We start from the raw sequence: 17580 nt of genomic DNA, 5'->3' as shown, positions 1-17580 counted from the left end.
GTCCAGAATTCCATATTTTGGAAATGGTGGACAGATTGTTTTGTCTGTGTGCAGATCAGTCAGTACCTCGTCTGTGTCGTCGGGGAAGTACACTTTGTGAAAGATTTGAGTCGTCTTGTGTTGGATCGCTTCCACTTCCACCAGGTGGGGGGGATACTTCCTGGAGCCGTTCCTGTTACACAAACACGCATTCATACAGTAATGTTCACACTGTGAGCTCAGACTGAGAAACACCACAACATAACAAAATATCACACAATATTTATAAATGTGTGTGTTTAAAATGTCACTTCCTGGTCTTCCCCCAGCCTCTATTGACTCACACTACAATTCCCATGATACCTTGTTTCCTAAGGGACTCTTTCCAATAACGAACAGAGTTCCCACTCAGCTTCCCCTGAGTACTAATTCAATTCACCTGTGTTTAATTACTCTCCTGTGTATATACACACTAATGCATCTCAAAATTTGAGATCAATTATCACTGATTGGTGGAAACTTCACACTAGACCTCAAGCAGTTTGGACTGTGTGTCTCTCCACTCTTCCTCCAGACTCTGATCCCTTGATTTACTTTAAATGAAATGTAAAATTTACTGATGATCAGTGATGGTTTGGAGAGACATGTCATCTGCTGGTGTTGATCCACTGTGTTTTATTATCAAGTCTAAAGTCAGTACAGTTTTGTTTTCCACAAAATCTTACAGCACTTCTTGATATATATGGTATATAGATATATAGTTGTACCGCAGGGCTTTCTGTAGTCTCTGAAGGCAGTCCAGTGCGAATGGATGGTGTGAGGTTATGTGTGAGGTTGTGTGTGTGGTGGGGGTATATATATGGATATATAGTTGTACCGCAGGGCTTTCTGTAGTCTCTGGAGGCAGTCAGGTGCGAGTGGATGGTGTGAGGTTATGTGTGAGGTTGTGTGTGTGGTGGGGGGTATATATATATATATAGTTGTACCGCAGGGCTTTCTGTAGTCTCTGAAGGCAGTCCAGTGCGAGTGGATGGTGTTTCTTGGACTGCAGGAATCTCTGGACGTGGGGTAGGAGGACATTACTGGGTGGAAAGAGTCCAGTACACAACCAGAGCAGCTCCCAGCCCTTCTCTTCACTGTACCTATACAACACACATCAAAAATGTAGGTTATTTTGGATTGTCTCTTTGATATAAACTAAAGAATGTGAATGAGATCAATGTGGTTTAACCGCAAAGTTATATAGAATTAATAATAAAAGATTTATAACTGAAAGTCATAAAAAAATTATGCACTCGAATATGAGACTAGGTGGTTTCAACACTGGTGAGCGTTGTCCTTTCCCTACACCATCCCATGAATTAGTATCCATGGCCCCGCCCACCTTGGCTCAGGACCGCCCACAGGCAGAGCTGAAGCCGGGCAGCGACACGTCGCGTCAGATAGGAGTCAACAGCACTAAAAACAGCATGGCAGTTCATTCCTGTGTTATTTGTGCGAATAACACATCAGTGTTTATATGTTTTACCCAGTAATCCAGAGCTAAGAAACAAATGGTTAGAATTTGTCTATGGAGAAACATCACCAGCCAAGTACAATTGAGATAGGTAGGTTTTGTTCTTGCGGATTTCTGGACCTGGACTGCCCACCTCTGTGTGTAACTATAGGTTTAAATAGGATCTCCAGTGGATTTGGTGTTTTACAGAGACTCTAAGACTAGGTCAGTGGCTGAACTGCATTTAGCAAGGCATTATTAAACAAGATGTAAAGTAACATATGACATTTCAAAGACTGTTATTAGTGTAAAAATGTCTTTATTTAAAAAAGTTTCTAACTGTTGTTCGTCTCGCAGTGCTGTTAGCCAATCAGAGGCGATATGTTGGCATGTATGAATTTTCATGAGCAAGAGCGGAAATCCTATCTTTTCTCCCCCACCTCACCACTCCTCCACTGGACTAAAGCAGTGTTATACCGGATCACCAGAGCTTTTTTTTTTTTTTTTACAAAAACAGCTCACATGGCATTTGTTCATACTAGAGACCCCAACTATTCATTTTACAATGTATTTAAATACGATGGAATGAGGGCTTTAAACAAAGTATGTAAATGCAGCTTTTGAACATTTGCTAGTGACAGCAGGCGGTAATGAGCTGAGGAAACAGATGGACGAACAAAACAACTTACTTGACGTGATTCTCTGTGAGCTGTTTGAGAATCTGGGAGTAAATCTCGTCTTTCAGCGGCTCGGCCTTCAGAGCTCCCTCAAAGATCTGATCCGTCAGTTCATTTACAGAACGCGTTCGTTTGGATGGATAGTCGCCCATATACTTCATCATGGGTGCAGAAGAGTTAAGGAAAGGTTTCGGTTTATAGACAATTATATCTAAAATCACTTCCAAATTAAATACAGGAGACCAAACATATAGATCCCACAGGTCAGCGCAGCTTTCTCTTCCGCGTCCATGAGCATGGCAAAAGTCATGGGACACAAAACTAGTTTCTGTCCCAAGACTTTTGATGTGAGTGTTTACAGTTATACAAGTGCATCTCAAAAAATGTAAATATCATTGGTTACTTTATTTCAGTAATTCAGTTTAAAACATGAAACTCACATATTATATAGATGTATTAAATACAGAGTGATCTATTTTAAGCGTTTATTTATTGTTTAATTATTGTTGATGATCATGGCTTACAGCCAATCAAAACCCAAAAGTCAGTATTTTGGAAAAGATTATTATATAAGTGCCATTATACAGGTGCTGGTCAACGAATTAGAATAATTTGAAATAGTGCAATCATGAAATTCTTTGAATGCATTTTTTGTGCAGAAAGCAAATCAGGTGTTCACCGCACCTGTCCTACTCGTTAGACTAATCACAGAACTCGTTACCTGGAAAAAAATTTGCTCAGCTGAGCTTTCCAAAAGGCCCGTTTAGGCCATTTAACTGTGACACTGTTGTTTTATTGAATTAGAATAATGGAGAAACCGTTTCATTGAATTAGAATAAATGCTCGAATTTTTGTTTTCTGTGAAGAGTGTTCACTGTGCAGTATAAAGTCAGGGTTGAGTAGAATTTCTAAGTTGTAAAATCAATCATGGGTAAGCAGCGCGACCTCTCAACCGGAATAGTGGCTCAAATTCAAGCCCTTCGCCAACAAGGCTTGACCCAAACTAAAATTGCTGAGCAGCTCGGCATCAGCCAGTCTTCCGTCTGCAAAGCTCTCAAGAAAAACTGCAGCAAGCGCACCAACTGTTCCGGCGTCTGAAAAACTTCTGCTCGCGACAACAAGCAGCTGAGAAAGATCGCAGTCAGCAACCGGTTCAAGTCCACTTCCGAGCTCACCGACTTGTGGAACAAGCAGACCGGCGCTGACGTCTCCAGATCAACCACTTACCATCGTCTGCGCGAACTCGGCTTCAAATCTCGCGTTCCAGCAGTAAAACCGATGCTGAACATGGACTGCTGAAGACTGGCAGAAAGTGGTCTTCAGTGACGAATCACGCTTCTGCATCTCCTTCGGTGACCAAGGTCCTCGTGTCTGGCGTCGTGGTGGCGAAACCTACAACCACGAGTGCGTGAAAAGATCCGTCAAGTTTCCCCAGAGCGTTATGGTCTGGGGATGCATGTCCGCTCGAGGTGTAGGGAAACTCTGCTTCCTCAAGAAGACTGTCAATGCTGCCGTATATCAAGATGTTCTGGAAACGTTCCTGATTCCGACTGTTGAGGAACAGTTCGGCGAAGAAGACTTCATATTTCAACAGGATCTTGCACCGGCTCATGCGGCAAAGTCGACCAAAGATTGGTTCACTAAAAAACAGCTTGAAGTTTTGGCATGGCCGGCCAACTCGCCTGACCTCAATGTCATTGAAAACCTTTGGGCCATCGTCAAGCGGAAAATTCGCGACAGAAAGCCTACTACTCTGGACCAACTGAAGCAGAACATCGCCACTGCCTGGGAAGCTGTGAGTGAGAAAGTGATGATTGTAATTATAATAAAAATTATTCTAATTCAATGAAACGGTTTCTCCATTATTCTAATTCAATAAAACAACAGTGTCACAGTTAAATGGCCTAAATGGGCCTTTTGGAAAGCTCCGCTAAGCAATTTTATTTCCAGTTAACGAGTTCTGTGATTAGTCTAACGAGTAGGACAGGTGCGGTGAACACCTTATTTGCTTTCTGCACAAAAAATGCATTCAAAGAATTTCATGATTGCACTATTTCAAATTATTCTAATTCGTTGACCAGCAGCTGTATTGGTATTTTTACCAGTGTGGGCAGTGTGCCAAGTCCTGCTGGAAAATGAAATCCTCATCTCCATAAACGTTGTCAGTAGCAGAGGGAAGCATGAAGTGCTGTAAGATTCTGTGGGAAAACAAAACTGCACTGACTTTAGACTTGATAATAAAACACAGTGGATCAACACCAGCAGATGACATGTATCTCCAAACAATCACTGATTGGTGGAAACTTCACACTAGACCTCAAGCAGTTTGGACTGTGTGTCTCTCCACTCTTCCTCCAGACTCTAGTCCCTAAGATTTATTAGCAGGAAGCATTATTACAACACAGAAATACCAAATCCACCAATCACACATTTCCTTATTATTTTCTTGTTATATTTAGTTAGTTATTCTGAACCAAGTAGCACGTAATGCAAAAGGATATCAATGAATGCCATGCAGGCTTCCTGGGACAGCTCCTCATGGGCCAGAACCTTCTTCAGCAGAGCTTGTTTAATGGGCTCCCGCGTGCAGCACCACAGCTTATCCTTCCCCCGGTTCTTCGTGATCATTACGCGGCTCAGGGTGTGTTTAGGAGGCGGTCTGAAGAGAATCAGCAGGAGAAGAGAGGCTAAGAAAGTCTATATATATATATGACTACTACCTTAATGTTAAAGCACAATGTTAGAAATTTACCGTATTTCTTTGCACTATAAGGCGCACTTAAAATTATTTAATTTTGCCCAAAATTGTCAGGGTGCCTTATAATCCGGTGTGCTTTATGTATGAAATCTGCCAGTCAGGTATTAAGGAACAGTAAAGCCACTCTGCTGAAGTACAGCTTTATACAAGAGTTTAGTTCTCCATCACCGGGGCTGGAGAAGCATTAGCATTAGCCGCTAACCACTATTTCCTCTTTCAGAGGTGAGTATTATCAGCCTGTAGCCTGCTGCTAACCCTGGCTACTAACCGAGCTAAGCGCTCTCTCTTTCACCTTAACTTACCTTCAAATTTATTAGCTAACCCCCACCCCCCCCTTCTCTCCTTTGGGGTATTGAATAACAGGATAGAAAAAAAGATAAAAGTATACAAGATTTTAGTAAAAGAACTACAAAGTGTAGTTGATTATCATATTCTAACTGGATTGTATATTTTGCAAAGCTGGAAGTTTTGCACGTGGTTTTTTAACTGAAGCACAGTGAACATCTTTGTACTGCTGGAATCAATGCTAAAATGAATCATACTCTCTGTATCTATCTATTTGAGGATGAATTATTTATTATCCCCTCTTTTCCCCACCTGAAGTAGTCGTAGGAGAACTCCTCCAGTGTGTACGGCTTCACCCGCTCCACGCTCTCGGGCAGGGGCAAATGCGCCACGCGAATGGACTCCTGACGCTGGTCTGGCGTCATAGTAACCAGAGCCTGAGTCACGCAGAGAGAATCAGAGACACACAGGAGAGTACAGATACAGAGGTATTACAACGGGCGTTCGAGTGCGTGAATAAAAGAGAGAGAGAGAGAGAGAGAGAGAGAGAGAGAGAGGAAGGATGGGAGATAAACAGGAGAAAAGATGTGACAGGAAACGATGAGTCATGATGAGCAAAATATGTCAGGGACATCTGAAAGAAAAGGATAACTCATTTTTGTAGAAGTTCATGCTTATTAGATAAATGCATATATAATATATGGACAAAAGTATTGGGAGTTTATAATAACTATAATAGATTTAATAACTGTGTAGTTACATGTTAAGTTGTTCAATTGTAATTACTAGGGCAGTACACCTTGTCAATTTTGAATTATTATGTTAATTGAAGTGCATAGACTTCTATTTCTCTAGCAGATATAGTTTAGTATGTAAGTAGGGCTTTGACTGTTTTTAAATACTAAGATTAGAATTCCTGTGATCTATTTTAAGCATTTATTCCTTTTATTGTTGGTGATTATGAAGCTTACAGCCAATAAAAACCCAAAAATCAGTGTCTCAGAAAATTAGAATATTATATAAGACCAATTGGTACTTTTGTCAATGTGGGCAGTGTGCCAAGTCCTGCTGGAAAATGAAATCTGCATCTCCATAAAAGCTGTCAGCAGAGGGAAGCATGAAGTGCTGTAAGATTTTCCAGGAAATTTGATGTAACACAGTGGATCAACACCAGCAGATGACATGTCTCTCCAAACCTTCACTGATTGGTGGAAACTTCACACTAGACCTCAAGCAGTTTGGACTGTGTGTCTCTCCACTCTTCCTCCAGACTCTGCTCCCTTGATTTACTTTAAATGAAATGTAAAATTTACTGATGATCAGTGATGGTTTGGAGAGACATGTGATCTGCTGGTGTTGATCCACTGTGTTATAATCAGTGTAATACATCTATATAATAAATGAGTTTTACATTTTTAACTGAATTACTGAAATAAAAGTAACTTTTCTGTGATATTGTATTTTTTTGAGATGCACTAGTATATGACTACTTGAGCACACATGATCAGAAGACAACACTAACCACAACATCAGGCTGAGGTCTGGTGATGGTAGGCAGGACGTAGACACAGTCAGCTGGAAAGTCTCCTCTCTGTTTGGTCCTCTCATTGATCCCATGAGCCCAGCCTGAGTTCAGGACCTGCTCACCTGTGTCCTGATCCAGCAGGATGAGATCTCCCTTAATGAAGCTCAAGAACGTAGAGTCATCACCAACTGATGAGAACCAAGCAGGACAGAGATGAACAGGAGAAGCATTGCAGGTCAAGAGCAGGAGTTATGTACGTATGTTGTTCTACAGGGTGAATGATATATTGCTGGAACAATGGGCCTCCTTCCATCACTCTCCCATAGATAAACATCCTATTTGGCTCCTGTGTGTGCTACCTATACAAGCCCTGAGTTATCTGTGAATGTAGAGTGAAGTGTACCTGGACTGGGGTTGTCCTGCAGCGCCACCACAAACTTGGATCTCTTCCTTAGGCCCTCCAGGAACGTGACGACCAGGTCTCGGATGTCCTCTGCGTTGTTGGAGGTGAAGGTGTACTCATCTGCTTTAACAGTGGCCAGGGTGAAGCTCTGCCCCTGGAGCTTGCCTCCTCTGCTCAAACAGAACACAGATTTAGATTATTTCACTCTTAATCTACCCTAAAATAAACTTTTTTTTTTTTTTGCATTTAGGATCATGAACAAAAGATTACAAGCTTAATGGTAATTGTGCATACTCAATTAAATTATTCCAGACATGGACAGAATAGAGAAGTACCACTGCAGTGTGGGGGCAGTGTAGTCAATAAAATAAGTAGGTCATTTTCAGCCCTTTTTTCTGATGTTAGAAATCTTTGATACTTATTAGAATGAGACTACCGTATTATTCAGACTATGCAGACTTAAGTGCATTTAAAATACTTTAATTTTCCCAAAAATTGTCAGTGTGCCTTATAATCCGGTGCTCCTTATATATGAATTCTACCAGCCAGGTATTAAGGAGCAGTAAAGCCCCTCCACTGAAGTACGGAGTTATACAAGAGTTTCAGTATAAAGTTTCTCCAGCAACGAGACTGGAGCAGTATTAGCATTAGCTGATTAGCATCAGTCTTTTTATTACGGTTTTGTTCACTTAGTTTATTTTTACTTAGTTAGCTTCCCCCTGCTGAATTAGAAGTTTCTTATAACTTCCTGAATGTGTCCAACGCTTCTTGGCAGAGAAAAATGCATAACAAGTGGATATTGGGGATGCACCTTTGTTGAAAATATACTGCCAAGATAGTAATGAACATCTGACTGTTGACGTCTGTTTAGGTTGTATTCAGTCAGCGGAGCACCTGTGTTTTCTGTTGCCAAGATAGCAATACACCAGAAATTTACCTGAACACACCTCATTTCCAGACCACCACGCCCATCAGTGTAGATATATTCACAAGCACTGTTGCTATTTAAACGATGCAGGGGGAATGCAGGTGGTTGGCGGGGTTTAAGATAAGTTTCTCTAAATGCTTCACTGACTATACCTTCAGTAATACAGGGTTAAAACTGTGTTCTTTTCATACCTGCTGCTGGAAACCGCAGTGATCTCTGGGAAAGAGAGTTCCAGAAGAACCTGCTCTTGTTCATCAACAAAATAGACTCCAGTCCAGTTCACAGCTACAATCACATCATTCTTAGGCAAGCTGGGTCCTGTAGGAAACGCAGGAAAAAGAGAAATTATAGTATAGTATAGTGTAGTATAGATTATAGGGGTGCGTATAGGATGATATCGGAATTAAATCTGTATCGGTTGATACTTTGCTTTGTTTGGGTTATTTTGGTTTGTTTGGGTTGTTTGTTAATTTAGGCATTTTTATCCCTGAGGAAAATTCTACTTTCAATTCCAAATGAATCACTTTGGCTTGTATTTCTGTGTCGGCATTAACTTCGGTCTGGGATTGAAATGCGTGAGCGGGTGTCACCTTAGCTTATGTTACTGGTCTGGTTTTCCAGGCCGTAACAGTTGGACAAGGACCAAGCGACACTGGCCACACTACGTTAAAATCCATTAATTTAAGCTCTTTATGCCTTTTTTACTTTAAATATTCACATATTAAAATTAATTCAATATACTGTTTTATTTAACCTGTTAAAAGGGTTAAAAAAGCTGTAAATAGTTCAGAACCAGGTGGCTAAATGAATGTGAAACAAATAAAAATAAAAAATTCTCAGATACCTTTCATTTTATTGGTTGTATGGAGCTGGTAAAAAGCTCAAATGTTAAATGTTTATTCTTAACATTTATTTTTTATTTCCTTTTTATTTCTTTCCTTATTTTATGATTATTATTATTATTAATAATAATATTATTTTATTATTATTATTATTATTATTATTATTATTATTATTATTATTATTAATATTTGTATTTTTTAATAGTTTTTTATTCCTTTTTAACTTAGTTTTATTTTCTTTTATTACTATTATTATTATTATTTTTTTATTATTCTAATTCTATTTTAATATTTTATTTACTGTTATTTTAAAATAATTACATTTAGCTATTATTTTCTTGGTCACGTCAATCCCTGTATTTGTAAATGCTCGGCTACATTGATATGAGGGTTGCCCTCAATGTACTCAAAATAAAGGTTGATTGAAGGTATATAAATGTTACATTTGTTTCTCAAGTTATTCTGGGGTGTGTAATCTCTCTGTATATCAGCACTGGCAGATTTATACATGTATAAATGTTATATATCGGCAGAGAATTCCCATATCTGTGAATTTCTAATAGACTACACTGAATTATCAGTTATTAGTCCAGCTTTTTATTGACTTGTTCCTATTTTTATGAGATGTGTTGCTGCTATTAAGATCTTAATGAGTTAGTGTTTTTTTTTTAGTTTTTTTTTTGTTTTTTTATGAAATGAAAACACATCTAATGTGTGTTCTATGGTCTAAAAACCAGAAGCAAATTATACAGAACTAACCACTACCCCCATACCGGCTGCCACAGAGCAGGAAGGAACGCTTCAGAAGGTCCTTCCTCCAATCAGCAGTGAGACTGTACAATAATAGCCTACAGTAATACATTTAATTCCATATTTTCCACCTGTTTTTTGTGTAAATTAGTATTCAGATTGTGTTTTAAATCATGTTAGTCATTGTTATGTTCCTTTTTATTTAAATAGAAGTATACTTTTTAGTTACTGGATATGCACCTTTGTTTTGTCCTGTTGCTGTAACAAGTTCCTTTCCCCCTTGGGGGATCAATAAAGTCTTATCTTATCTTATTTAAACTTAAAAATGCATCATTTTAGGATTGCAAGACGACAACTGTTCTTGTAGATGCATTGATTTGTCAAACCTTACGAAGCCTTTAAGAATAATCCAGTTTAATCCAGATTGAATTCAGACAGTGTGGGGAGGATGCAGGGGGTTATTAGTAGTAGTGTACCTGAAAATTTAAAGGCTTCATAGAACCTAGAGAACAACAAAGGCCACTTGTATCGAGCGAAATCCACCACTTCTTCTTTCACCTTCTGAGGGTCCACTCGCTTCTGTGTGTAAACACCCTGTAAGACAGAATGAGTTCAATTTAGTATCAGTAAACACACATACGGGCATACCTGAAAGTGCTTATTAAAAACTACATTATATTACATTTAGCAGACACTTTTATCCAAAGTGACTTACAAATAATAATCAATATTTAGCAATACAGAGGACATAAAAGTTCAAGGCAAGATCATTATTTAACAGCATCTAAAGGAGGCCAAAGGAAAACAGTGCAGGGGTGTCAAAACTACGGCCATTTGAGGCCCGTTTCCTTTTTGGGATCACCCGCGAGGTATTAAACTACGATATAAACCCAATTTAAAAGGCTCCTCATCTCCTTTCATTCCTTCATTACGCCTACATTAATATTCCTGAGTTTTATAGGAGAACATGGTAGCTCCAAAGAAACGGAAAACAGACAGGGAATGCAAAAAATTTCAGGCAATTTCAGTGAAAATGACTATTTTTTAACTTCAGAGTTCAGAAGGAAGCGTGTTTAATATGTTTAATATGTCAGGAATCAGTTGCCTAAAAGAAAGGAGTATAATAATATATATAGACATTATGAAACGAAACCTCAATATGACAAATCTTGGTTTACACAACACTACCAAAGATGGATAAAGATAGTAATTTGAGTAAAATGATGAGTAAATGATAGTAAATAAAGAAAATGTATTATTATAAATATTATATATTTCATTATTTGTTTTATTACAGAGTCTGTGTAAAAGACGTTGAAAAGAAAAACACCCTGGAATATTGGGATAGAGCAGGAAAAGGAGGCTAGAAGTAGTTAAGTTAGTTAGAGGTGTTAGGAGAGTAAGTGCTCTTTGGAGAGCTCAGTCTTCAGGAGTTTATTAAAGATAATGAGAGATTCTCCTGATCTGGTAGTAGAAGGTAGTTAGTTAGAGGTGTTAGGAGAGTAAGTGCTCTTTGGAGAGCTCAGTCTTCAGGAGTTTATTAAAGATAGTGAGAGATTCTCCTGATCTGGTAGTAGAAGGTAGTTAGTTAGAGGTGTTAGGAGAGTAAGTGCTCTTTGAAGAGCTCTGTCTTCAGGAGTTTATTAAAGATAATGAGAGATTCTCCTGATCTGGTAGTAGAAGGTAGTTAGTTAGAGGTGTTAGGAGATTAATTAACATTCATACAGTCTTATACAGTTCTAATCCATGATATTGAAGAAATGCCTGCAATAAGATCTTGGAGATAAATGAGAGGAAAAGGCATTTATTTAAGTCACTAAAATCATTAATAATGTAATTTTTAATCTGCTGAAGCTCCACATGCCTTTTTATGGGCAGCCATGATGAAGTGGGCCCATTTCTCCACCGTCTTGGCGGAGCTGATTTCTCGGTCAGGGATGTATGAAGGAATGAGGCTGAGGAGACGTTCCACCAGGATCTCCGATCCATAGTCCACATAATACTGCTGAGACGCCAGCTCTGATAGATCATCCTGCAAAAGTAGGAGAAGAAACAAAGCCAAACAACAATATAAAGCTTGCATACTACTGGTATGTTGGTCAAGCTGATTAAAAACAATGTATTGCTGGTTAATTACCATCATATCAAACATCAGACCACAATAAACCAGCATTTGTTTGGTTTAAAACACTGGTGTGCTGGTTATTCCCATTATGCCAATATTAGACCAGCATAAACCAGCAATATTAGGGTTTAAACATTGAAATACCGGTTAAATAGCACTAAATCCAACATAAACCACAATTAAATGGATTTTCTGATATTCTGATATTTTTTGATATTCTGGTCAAACAAGATCAGAACAGCATTGTTTGGGTTTTAAACATTGGTATGCTGGTCAAATAGTAGCATCCCAGTATTAGAGCACTATAAAATCAACATTAGTTTGGATTAAAACACTAGTATGGTGGTTAATTTCCATTACACCAATATTAGACCAGCATAAACCAGCATTATTTGGGTTTGAATATTAAAATACTGGTAAAATAGCACCACTGCAGCATTAAAACCAACATAAACCACAATGAAATTGTTTTTAAACATCAATATTCTGGTCAAACAAGATCAGAACAAGATTTGTGGGGTTTTGAACACTGATATTTTTGGCATCTGATTGCCATAAACAATCATTTGTTTGGTTTAAAACACTGGTATGATAGTAAATTGTCATTATACCAATATTAAACCAGCATAAACCAGCATTTATAAGGTTTAACATTGAAGTACGGATTGAATAGCACCACTGCAGCTTTAAAACCAACATAAACCACAATTAAATGGATTTTAAACACTGATATTCTGGTCAAACAAGATCAGAACAAATTTTTGGGGGGTTTTAAACATGGGTATGCTGGTCAGATAGTAATATCCCAGTATTAGAGCACTATAAAATCAACATTAGTTTGGATTAAAAAACTAGTATGCTGATTAATTCACATTATACCAATATTAGACCAGCATAAACCAGCATTAATAGGGTTTAAACATTAAAATAACGGTTAAATAGCACCACTGCAGCATTAAAACCAACATAAATCACAATTAAATGGATTGTAAACACTGATATCTTGGTCAAACAAGATCAGAACAAGATTTTTTAGGTTTTAAACATTGGTATGCTGGTCAAATAGTAATATCCCAGTATTAGAGCACTATAAAATCAACATTAGTTTGGATTAAAACACTGGTATGCTGATTAATTCACATTATACCAATACTAGACCAGCATAAAAAGGAATTTATAGGGTTTAAACATTGAAATACCGGTTAAATAGCACCACTGCAGCATTAAAACCAACATAAACCACAATTAAATTGTTTTTAAACAGCAATATTCTGGCCAAACAAGATCAGAACAAGATTTTTTTGGGTTTTAAACATTGGTATGCTGGTCAAATAGTAATATCCCAGTATTTGATCACTATAAAATCAACATTAGTTTGGATTAAAACACTGGTATGCTGATTAATTCACATTATACCAATATCAGAACAGCATAAACCAGCATTATTAGGGTTTAAACATTGAAATACCGGTTAAATAGCACCACTGCAGCATTAAAACCAACATAAACTACAATTAAATTGTTTTTAAACAGCAATATTCTGGTCAAACAAGATCAGAACAAGATTTTTGGGGTTTTGAACACTGATATGCTGGTCAACCAGCACTATTTTGCCATCTGATTGTCATAAACAATCATTTGTTTGGTTTAAAACACTGGTATGATGGTAAATTCCCATTATACCAATACTAGACCAGCATAAACCAGCAATATTAGGGTTTAAACATTGAAATACCGGTTAAAAAGCACCACTGCAGCATTAAAACCAACATAAATCACAATGTAATGAAAATTAAACACTGATAATCAGAATCAAACAAGATCAGAGCAGCATTTTTTGAGTTTTGCACACTGACATGAGGGTCAACCAGAACTATTTTGGCATTTGACCAGCATGAACCAGCATTAGTTTGGATTAAAACACGGGTATACTCGTTAATCCCCATTCTACTTTTATCAGAATAGCATAAATCAGCATTTCTTGGGTTTTGAACACTGATATGCTGGATAAACATCATCAGATCAGCAAAAAGCAACATTTGTTGTATTATAAACACTGGTAAGAGGGTCAGAAAACATAAAACCAGAATAAAACCAACATAAAGAACAAATAAATTGGTTCTGAACACTGATATTCTGGTCAAACAGCATCATAACAGCATAAACCAGCACTTGCTGGGTTCTGAACACTGGTATGTGGGTCAAACAGCACCACACCAGATTCAGACGAGTGTAGACCAGTATTCGTTGTGCTTTCGACACTGGTATGTGGGTCAAAGAGCACAAACCAGCATGAAATCTGCATTTGTTGGGTTCTGAACAGTGGTATGTGGGTCATCCAGCACTGTCCCAGCACTTGCTGTGTTTAGAACACAAATTAAATCCTCCAAAATCTACTTTAAAAATCTGATATCTTTAAACTTTTCATTGTTTTGAGAATTTTTGGAGAACATTTTAATTTTAATTTTATTTTATCTACAGCAATTGTCTTATTTTGTTGGATATATTGTTGTTTTAAGCATTATTGCAGTTTCACTAGAGGCATTCACTATAAACCAAGTAAAACTGTCCCTGAGCCTGTGCTGCTCCTCACCCGGTCACAGCGGTACTCCCCGAACTTCACCCCGCGGACGATCTGCTGGTAGATGAGGTTGGTGGCCACCCCGTCCTCAGTGGGGTCGTGCCAGGGCGTGAAGATCTCCTTCCTGAAGAACAGCCTCCAGGGGGCGTTACGCTCCTGAGCCCCCTGCTCTTTAGCATACTGCTCACACTGAGACACAGCGTCCATCACATGATCACTTCCACTGCCCAGAGAAGACACCTGAACACAAACCATCACACCAAGCTGAACTGCTTGAATTTTTGCACCAGGAGTAAAGCAGAATAAAGTTATCCAAAAGCAGTGTGTAAGACTGGTGGAGGAGAACATGATGCCAAGATGCATGAAAACTGTGATTAAAAACCATCAGGGTTATTCCTCCAAATATTGATTTCTCTTAAAAACTTTATGAATATAAACTTGTTTTCTTTGCATTATTTGAGGTCTGAAAGCTCTGCATCTTTTTTGTTATTTCAGCCATTTTTTTCATTTTCTGAAAATAAATGCTCTAAATGACAACATTTTTATTTGGAATTGTGGATACATTTTGTCTATAATGTTAATTTTAATCAAACATAAACCTATAAATATCAAAATCAGATAAACTGATTCGGAAACTGAATACATTTTATGTTTTTATTTGGTGCATCTCTACGATTGATACATTGCTGCCACCTACTGGAAATACACTGAAGTACACTAACAAGCATTGCATCATTAAATTGCACAGAAGTAAGAGAGACAGAGAGAGAGAGAGTGAGAGAGAGAGAGAGTGAGAGAGAGAGAGAGAGAGAGAGAGAGAGAGATAGAGAGACAGAGAGAGAGAGTGAGAGAGAGAGAGATGTACCTTGTCGAACAGGGCGATGTATAGAGAGAAGCCGAATCGGTCTCTGAGGGTGATTTTATCTGACAGGGCGTTACACAGCTCCTTGGCGGTGGTGGCCGAGTCAGTCAGCAGGGTCTTTGTGGTGCCGTCCATGAAGGTCACAGGCAGCATGATGGGCTTCTTAGACTTTGTGGCCTTGGGGGGTAAAAATGGCAAAAAGGTATTTTATATAAAGTCGCAGGCAGATATGTTAATAATTAAAGGTGTGGTTTGATTATGCTCAGAAGGTACTTAGGGTACTGTATCAATCCATAATCTGAAAATGATAATCTCATGCTCCCTGAAACCTGCACTCTATCACAATCTGAGCCCCATGAATCGGCATGCAGGTTACTCTCACTAATAAGTGCTTTTCTTAAAGCTACACAGCTGTTTAGTCCCTTTAATCCCTTGAGTTCTCTTGGCTGCATTCATTGTGTGTGTGGGAAAGCTCTTACTTTCACTATTAAACATCAAAATCCCTCAATTTTAATGCTGTTTTTCTAGCATTGAATTTATTTCACCAAACATTTGAGTGATAGTCGATTACAATCATTCCAGATCTTTTTTTTGACCACATTCCTTCCAGGAGGATGATGTTCCCACACTGTCCTTCCACTGTTTAATAATAAAGTCTTGGACTACTTATAGATCTAGTATTAGTAGCTTCAGTATATCCTTAGATGTGTTCTCTGAATTATTGATGCATACCAATAATCTGACCTTTCTGAAAACAGATGAACATTTTTTTCCATGACCACAAGATCACAGTGTTTCTCCAAATGAGAAGCTACTCCCTGCATCAGTTAGGGTTAAATAACCTGGTGCCAACTGGAACATAATAATCACCCATGTTGTAATTATTATCATCCAATGGGATTAACATTAAATAATATGCCAGTAATTAATCTGTTTGCTTATTTAAGGTGGTGGCTAAGCAAAGCTATGTTATTCAAACAATCAACTTCTTCAGGTAGTACCTGCAGCTCGAGCCAGGAGGGGGGCTGGGTTCTGGTGCCGTTCACAAACGTCCTCCTGAGCCTTTCCTCACAGTATGGAGCGTAGCCTGGAGGACCTTCACTGATGAAGTTCCTCAGATACTGAGAGAGAAAAGAAGTTACAGATATGAATATTTTAATACGTGCCGATTCAATTAAACATCTCTCACCTTCACAAACTTCTCAGACGGGGCGAAGCAGCCCACACACAGGGACATGAGGATCCAGCCTCGGGCGTGGCTGCTTTTAGACGGGTTCTGGTTCAGCTGCTTACAAATCTGACAGTAGATCTCATCTCTGTTGAGCAAAACAACAAGAGAGTAATACTGGTAATTTATTTATTGAGGGAAATGATGCAGGTCTAATATTTTGTCTCATTAATTTGATTTGATTGTCCTCAACCACTTTCAGGACCAAACTTATACAAAAAAATATAGAAAATTCTATATAAGGGTACACACACCTTTAAGTACCACTCTGACATCTTTTCAAGGGTGTTTACACAACAGCACTATTTGGTCCGGTTAAAACGGACTCTGTTTGGTTTGTACCCTTAGTGTGGTTTGATTGAGCAGGTGTGAAAACCGTAATCACACTTGGATGCAGATCAAATGGTGAGAACATGATTCAGTCTTGATCCGACCCAGCTATCAAATATACTACTTTTACAGTCTACAGTCTTATTTCTAACCATCATTAAGGACCTGGTGATGTTATGATATGTTAATCTACCCATTTGTGTCTCAGCAAATTAGCCACACCCATTTGAACTGAAGTTATAAGCAGTGTTTCAGTCTGGACTGCTTTTTAAAAGAGGTCATTTAAATGTATAATGTGTCTCATAGGCACAAAAACAAAACCAGCTTGTTTAATTCTTATCTGAAGAGATAAGTGTAAGTCAGGGGTCGGCAAGTATGAAATATCTGGCCTGTGAGGTTGTTTGAACTATAGTGAACGATAATGAAAAAAAAAATGCTTCTCTGGTGAGCTTTTGTTTACACTTCTCTCCGGTCTCTCTCTCTGTCGTGCTCGAATTGACTTTAGTTTCCTCCCGTTCTCGTTTTTCCACCCATTCTTGGGCTCCCTAACTCTTTATAAGGGTTTTTTTTACCGGTCGTGTCCCAATTCACTAGCCATGGCAGCGATAGGGTATTGGACCGCGACCCTGACAACACAGCTTGGATCCTGCATGAGGAGCGGTGTGTTAATTAATTTATTTTTTACTTTCTTCTTGGGTTTACCTGCTTTGAGATCAACTTTTCTGCGTTTTTTTTGTGGTCCACCACATAATGGCTTGGAAAATATCTGGCCCGTGGCCAAACTTAACTGCCGATACGTAGTGTAAGTTAAC

At 38.5% G+C, this 17580-nt stretch overlaps 1 protein-coding gene across 2 annotated transcripts in view; it reads right to left on the bottom strand.

Moving 5' to 3' along the window:
* myo7aa (myosin VIIAa) overlaps nt 1-17580 on the bottom strand; it is a 92407-nt gene that overhangs the window by 9444 nt on the left and 65383 nt on the right. For both annotated transcript variants that reach the window (XM_049483715.1, XM_049483714.1), the window contains 14 exons: nt 16400-16526; nt 16212-16331; nt 15214-15387; nt 14361-14588; nt 11507-11674; nt 10119-10236; nt 8242-8368; nt 7123-7292; nt 6717-6907; nt 5507-5631; nt 4653-4810; nt 2164-2317; nt 966-1121; nt 67-172 (listed from right to left, as the gene is read on the bottom strand). In XM_049483715.1, the coding sequence (XP_049339672.1) occupies nt 67-172; nt 966-1121; nt 2164-2317; nt 4653-4810; nt 5507-5631; nt 6717-6907; nt 7123-7292; nt 8242-8368; nt 10119-10236; nt 11507-11674; nt 14361-14588; nt 15214-15387; nt 16212-16331; nt 16400-16526 (2122 nt within the window). The remainder of the gene's footprint in view (nt 1-66; nt 173-965; nt 1122-2163; nt 2318-4652; nt 4811-5506; nt 5632-6716; nt 6908-7122; nt 7293-8241; nt 8369-10118; nt 10237-11506; nt 11675-14360; nt 14589-15213; nt 15388-16211; nt 16332-16399; nt 16527-17580) is intronic.

The sequence above is a fragment of the Astyanax mexicanus genome, chromosome 9, assembly GCF_023375975.1.
Source record: "Astyanax mexicanus isolate ESR-SI-001 chromosome 9, AstMex3_surface, whole genome shotgun sequence".
NCBI lineage: Eukaryota > Metazoa > Chordata > Actinopteri > Characiformes > Acestrorhamphidae > Astyanax > Astyanax mexicanus.
This window is presented reverse-complemented; position numbering and strand designations above follow the sequence as displayed.